The following is a 6,318-nucleotide window of genomic DNA, read 5'->3' as shown; positions in this document are numbered from 1 at the left end:
AACGTTCTCCCTAAAAACAGGGATCTGGAGAACTCTTGTGACGGTGATCTTTACCTTCTTTGCAGAATGTGAGAGCATGATCTGCCTCATTCCTTTTAAATGCTTCCTACAAATTAAATCCTCCCAGTGTGACCTTACTCGCCAGTCTACCACACTATTGTTTCTCAACAATTATTCTCTCTTGAAGGTTCAAAGTCCTAACTGCAACCCAGAATCCAAAGAACCAATCTTTCCATAATAATAGAATCACCATCCACTCTTTTTTTTTTTAACACGAAAAGGACTTTATTTCATTATTTTCCTAAATTTCATTTCCAATTACACATTTGTTGAAAGGTGGAACACCAAAGGCAATTTTCAGTCACAGCAACTCCATCAAGTACACATAATCTGAGATTTTACTGCTTGAGTGAATTATAGTCCTCCCAGGGCTTCCTGGTTAAAGAAGATAAAACTAAGGTAATAGAGAAGAAAAGTGAAGAATATTATTCTGTAGGAAATTTGTTGAACTCAATAACCATTCATTCATGGGTGCCGTGTCCATTTTTAAAACGGAAACTCTAAAATTTCTAGAAACACAAGACAATATTGGTATTTTTGAATGAGTATACATTCATATATTTGTGTGAAATTTTGTGCAATTCAACAATATGGCAAATGTTATTTGTTACCACAGCCAATGAAAATGTATTTTCATTTCTATGTAAGTTAAACATTTCCATCTCCCATTTTATGTTCTGCGAAAAAGCCATATGTCTAGTTTATGAAACGAACTATGCTAGATGCAGCAGTAACTGACGAGGAACTTAACAGTCTTAACTACATACCCTTGGGATGAGTACACTTTGCATTATCATGTGCAATGCTGTATGATGATTCTAGATCTCTTAGAACTACAAGGGTTTGCAAGCTTCTACTTCGCACAATATGCCTCAAATTCAGTCAATTCAGCCAAATAATAAAGCAAAACCGCAAGTGGGTAATCTACAAATGGCAAACAACCCATGTGACTAAACTGACCATGTTTTGTAAATATGAGGACACAATCATTGTAGGTGCCCTATAAAGACTTCATTTGTAAGTGACTATTTATTTCAATTAATTTTTCCCCCTCAGGCTCCTAGAAGTTGACTAAATTGTTTCTTAGGCCCAAAGAAAACACAGCTGCATAGACAAAAGACAAACATATTGGTAACATATAAACAAATACCGTGCTGTAGGCACATTCCTATCCATAGTAAGTTAGATTTCTCCATAGGAGAAATGTCACAAACAAACAAAAACCCTGGGGATATAACAGAAATATAGGGATTGTCTGGTGCCTAAAATTTTATTTTACTTCAGTGACAAGTGTAAATGTTGATCAAAATTCATTCCCTTTTTTACTTAGTTTATGCGTGAACTTTTGAATGGTGTATTTTCAAGAGTCATTACCCCAGAGTGAAGGTCTGCACAGTAAGAAAGCAGCAGCCTACTTGAGCTCAATGCATCTATTGTCTGACAGTCTGGTCTGGGGAGCTTCAAGCAGGGAGCGAATCCATTTTACAAAGACAACTTGCTTCTGCAGACAAAAGGTATCAAACTGCAGAAAGCTCTCTGAAGAATGGAGTGTGAATCTTCTTTGGCATATTAAATGTTCCACATTCAAATTTTATTTTATTTTTTTCTCCTTTTTTCTGTGCAGATGATCCTTCAGGGCTACTCCCTTTTATTTAGATAATGTATTTCTCATCTTTTGTTGTGTGATCTTTCCCTGTGTTGGAGAGTCCTCAGAGTTAATTTGAGATAATGACTAAGTATTACTGAAATTTTTAAAGGCAGATAAATATAAACTATTACTGCTATTATATTCATTGAGGTATCAGATCAGTGACGAATTTCCAAGGTTCAATAGCTTGTCAGTTCCCTGATTGCCTGGTTAAGTCAGGTTTGGTTCCATGAGTTACAGGAAAAACAGGCTCAATTTTAGAGCTTCTCTGAGCTTTTATAAAGTCCTTGCATGACATTTTCTAATAATTTTTGTTCCCACCCAAACTTCAATAGCAAGGGGAAATAAACAAGTTTTTTTTTCTTCAATATTGTTTTTTTTGGGTTCTTAATGTATTTTGAAGATGTTTGGAAAAAGGAGCTGGTTCTCTCAAGTTACTTTATATGTTAGCACACATAGGAATTACAGATGGGAAGGAGTGCAAATGACTATCAGAAAAAAGTCTCATGCATTTAAGATTTTTTACAAGTCAAAATATACATCCTCCTATCACCCTCATTCCTTAATTATAGAAGAACCATTTCTATTTTATCAGTCTCCTTTACATCCCACTGAATTGGAGAAGGAATAAGGATACTTTCCTTGTTAAGGAGCAGTATATACTCATCAGTGTAATTGACTGCATTAATAAGAAATATATCAGCAGCTTGGGCTGAGTCACCCATCATATCCTTCATTTATGAGGACTTAAATGTGTAAAAGAACAGGTACGTGTAATTAGGAGGAAAAATAAAGCAATCTGCAGACTTTGGCACTAGCACACATAATATTTTGTCTGAGTTGTTAAAAACGTGGTTTGACGATCACTAAATAAGAATTAAAAAAATTACAAATCTGCAGAAAACAAACAACCATAGGTGTGGGTTCTCAGTTTAATGCTCCCCCATCTCCCGTTCCCACCCACCCACCCCATATAGTTTCAATTATAATAAAAATAGAGATCTCGACATCAGAATTTTGCTGTTAACTCTTCCAGGTTTCTCTGCACCATCCAAGCCACACATAAGGTTTGAAGCACCAAATCCACAAGTTTCTCCAACCAAGTTTAAATAAACCAACTGGAGACTGAAGGACGCCAAAGTAACTCTTCCCAAGTGAAGCTGAAACACAGAGTTCTCCCCCAAACACAGGGTATCACGCGTCTAGTTCAAGCACTGCCAGGCTGTGTGTAGATCTGTCTCAGGCTTCAGACAGCTACAGGGACCGCGGGTTCTAGAGGGCATGATCCGTGATACCAAAGCAGGGCAGGGATCCCCCTTCCATGACGGATTTTTAAAAAGTCACAACCCTCCCTTGCGATTGGCTGCCACGGGGGTCAGCGCCGGACCTGGGGTTTGAGGGCAGAAAGCGAGCCTCCTCCTCAGCGGGGAAGCCCTATCAGTCGTTGGAACAGGTCTCCTCTGGGAGCGGAGCGCCCTCAGGGCTGTCCTGGCTTCTCAGGATCCACTGGCCAGAAGACAGAGCCTCAACCTGACCCAGTAACAGTGAAAGAAGAGTCGACCTACCTGTGGAACCAGACCCAGCATGGTCCCCAAAGGTCGCTCAGGCTACCCCATTGCAACTGACAAGTCAACCTGCGCACTTAAAGCGTATCAGTTTATGGAACGCTTGTTTGAAGTCCTCATTGGACATGGTATAGATGATGGGGTTGATAAGGGAGTTGAGATAGCCCAGCCACGTGAAGAAGTCGAAGATGGCCAGGTGGAACCAGCAGGCGTCCTTGCAAATAGGCATCACCAGGGAGATGATGAAGAAGGGCAGCCAGCACACGATAAAGGCTCCCAGGATGATTCCCAGGGTCTTGGTGGCTTTGCGCTCCCTAGCGGCCATGAGTTTCTTCTTCTCCAGCAGCGCGTCGGAGACCCGCACTTTGACTTGGTTCACGTACACCGGGGACCCGGATTCGCTGGGCACGTCGGGAGCCCGCGAGTTAACGGAGGTGACCGAGGACGTGGAGCCGGGGGAGTCGGTTATCAGCTGGGCTCGGGTCAGGCGCTTGCCGGTCCTGTTGGGCGTCTGTTTCAAAATCCGGGAGCGGGCTTCCACGTAGATGCGGCCGTAGAGGGCGATGAGGAGCAGGGTGGGGAAGTAGAAAGCGCCCACCGTGGAGTACACGGTGTAGAGGATGTGGTCGGTGTTCACCACGCAGTCCGACACCTCCTCCTCGGCTTTGGCCTGGCGCCAGAAGAAGGGCGGCAGCGAGATGGAGATGGAGAAGACCCACACGAGCGCGATCATGACCGCGGCCCTCTTGGGAGTCCTTTTGGCGGAGTACTCCACGGCGTCCGTGATGGCCCAGTAGCGGTCCAGGGCGATGACGCAGAGGTGCAGGATGGAAGCCGTGCAACAGGTGATGTCCGACGACAGCCACAAGTCGCAGACCACCTGGCCCAGCGTCCAGCGGCCGGTGACCGTGTACATGGTGCTGATGGGCATCACCAGGATGGAGACGAGCAGGTCGGTGACGGCCAGGGAGGCGATCAGGTAGTTGGCTGGCGTGTGCAGCTTCCGGGTCCGGTACACCGTGGCGATCACAAAGGCGTTGGAGAGCGTGGTGGCCAGGGTGATGAGTGCCAGCAGAAGGACCAGGAGCACTTTCCAGGGCAGCGCGACGGAGTCCTGGTAGATGTAGCCCTCGGCGCTGCAGTTGTGCGGCGCCGAAGACAGGTTGGCTGGAGGAGCCCCGGTCTGGGAGCCCGCGGGCGGCGGCGGGGCGCACGGAGCGCCGGCTGCTTCCATGTCTCTCCTCGCCGGGGCCCCGGAGCGCAGCCCTGGGGCATGGAGCAAACGACGGAAAGGGCGGAAGGCCCGCGGAGATACCACAGTCCGGTGTCCCGCTTGCCAGTCAGTCCCGTGGGCTCCTCAGGGAGTCTTCCACCCCGATTCCCTGCCGAACCCAGAGAGGTCAAGGGCGCGGCAGCCCCGGCGGGCGAGCGCGTCCCCTGCACTCCCCGAGCGCCCGGCGCTGCCGCCGCGCCCCTGCCCGCCGCTCTCCACGCCCCGTCTCAGCCCGGGCTTGCTAAGGACCGGCCCACCGAAACCCCGCTCGGCTCCGACCCGCACCTAGGCGTCTCGCGGCGGAGGGCGCTGTACCGTTTGAGGCGAGAGCATCAAGCCAGGTGGGGTCCCTTACCCCAATTGCTCGGGGCTGAGTCTCCTAACCCGGGCGCTCCCGGATCTGCAGAATCGGCCCGCACGAGTTTCCCAGCTGTCGAGACCAAAGCTGGCAGGCCCTCGAGGAGAGCCGGTCTCGCATTCCCGCCCCCCTCCCCGGACCGGGGCGGTCTCCTGCGGCGGCTTCGGGCCGCCGGAGCTGGGTGGGGTGAAGTCTGGGAGCCGCGCTGCGCCGCGCCGCGCCTCGCCGCGCCTCGCCTCGCGCCGGAGCTCTGCCCTCCCTCCTTCTCACGCGCTGGCCACTCGGGCTGGCTGCCCCGCCGAGACCCGGCCGCGGGAGGGGGCATTCGGGGACTGGGGCCGCGGCTGCTCGCCACGCGCCGCCCCCGCCGCCTCCACCTCGGTCCCCCCGGCACCGCTTGGAGCCATGCTGCTGGGCGCACGGGTCTGGGGGACCTGGCGCGGCACGCGGGTGAGGGGCAGGTGTCTCGCGGAGCTGGAGCAACGCTGCGTGCGCCAGCCCGGGAGGAGCGTGTGAGCGGCAGAGCAGATGGGCTCCTTTTATAGAGTCCGGGTCCGGCCCGCCGGAGCCGTGCAACTCGTGCGGCTCGGCAAGTGCGGACGCCCGCTCCCCATCACCTTCCCCTTTTCTCTCTCCCTCCCTCCTGGCCTCCCGCTCGGTTCCCTCCCCGGCCAAGGAAGCTTCCCGCCGGGTCCTACCGCCCTCTCTCCCCAGTACCCATCCCCTGACCCCACCCCCACCCCCACCCCCCAATCCTGACACCCAGACGCCGCAGTTCTGGCCAGGATCGGGAATGAGGGCGTCCTGTCCTTGTCTCCGTCCTCTTCGGAGCTTGCACCGCGGCCCTCCAGTTAGATCCACGCCCTCGGCCGCGGGCAGAGGCTCACTCCCCGCGTTACCTTCCTGGGCTTCGACTTACCACCCCCCACCCCAGCAGACCAGTGCTAGGCGGAGCCAGCCCCAGGCTCTGACCTCTCCACTCAGGAATTTTATCCAGCCCTACGGACCACACCCAGGTTAGAAGGAGGCGCCGCCAGTAATTATATCGCCTTAGAAGGAAATGACCAATAGTGCATTTTAAACTTCGGGTATCAAGTCATACTTAACTCTGATGCAATACAAATTAATGTTTCATATCTGGTTTTAGAAATCTGTGCTTACCATTCAATGCCTCCCCTTTATGGGCCAACAGGGGAAGAAAAAAAAAAGCTGTCTACAAAAATGTAAAAGTATCACAAGCCAAGCCGAAGCCTACCTTAGGTGAAACTAAACCTTCCATTCCATCCTCCCTCTCCAGCTGCTCAGCAGTTAAGTGCCACTGGAAAACAGTTCACAGTAAGCACCTTCCCTCCCCCAGCTTGCCTAGAAAGGAGGTCAACAAAATTCAAAAGAAAAGAGAAAAAGGAAGGAAGGA

The 6,318-nt window shown here is 50.7% G+C and overlaps 1 protein-coding gene across 1 annotated transcript; it reads right to left on the bottom strand.

The window, feature by feature from the left end:
* Positions 1–259: 259 nt before the first annotated feature.
* HTR1B (5-hydroxytryptamine receptor 1B) lies at positions 260–5,529 on the bottom strand. Its single transcript, XM_072832297.1, has one exon. It carries the CDS (start codon positions 4,505–4,507, stop codon positions 3,338–3,340), a length of 1,170 nt encoding a protein of 389 aa, XP_072688398.1. The 5' UTR covers positions 4,508–5,529; the 3' UTR covers positions 260–3,337.
* Between the last annotated feature and the right edge of the window lie 789 nt (positions 5,530–6,318).

Source organism: Canis lupus, chromosome 7, assembly GCF_048164855.1.
Source record: "Canis lupus baileyi chromosome 7, mCanLup2.hap1, whole genome shotgun sequence".
NCBI classification, from domain to species: Eukaryota; Metazoa; Chordata; class Mammalia; order Carnivora; family Canidae; genus Canis; species Canis lupus.
This window is presented reverse-complemented; position numbering and strand designations above follow the sequence as displayed.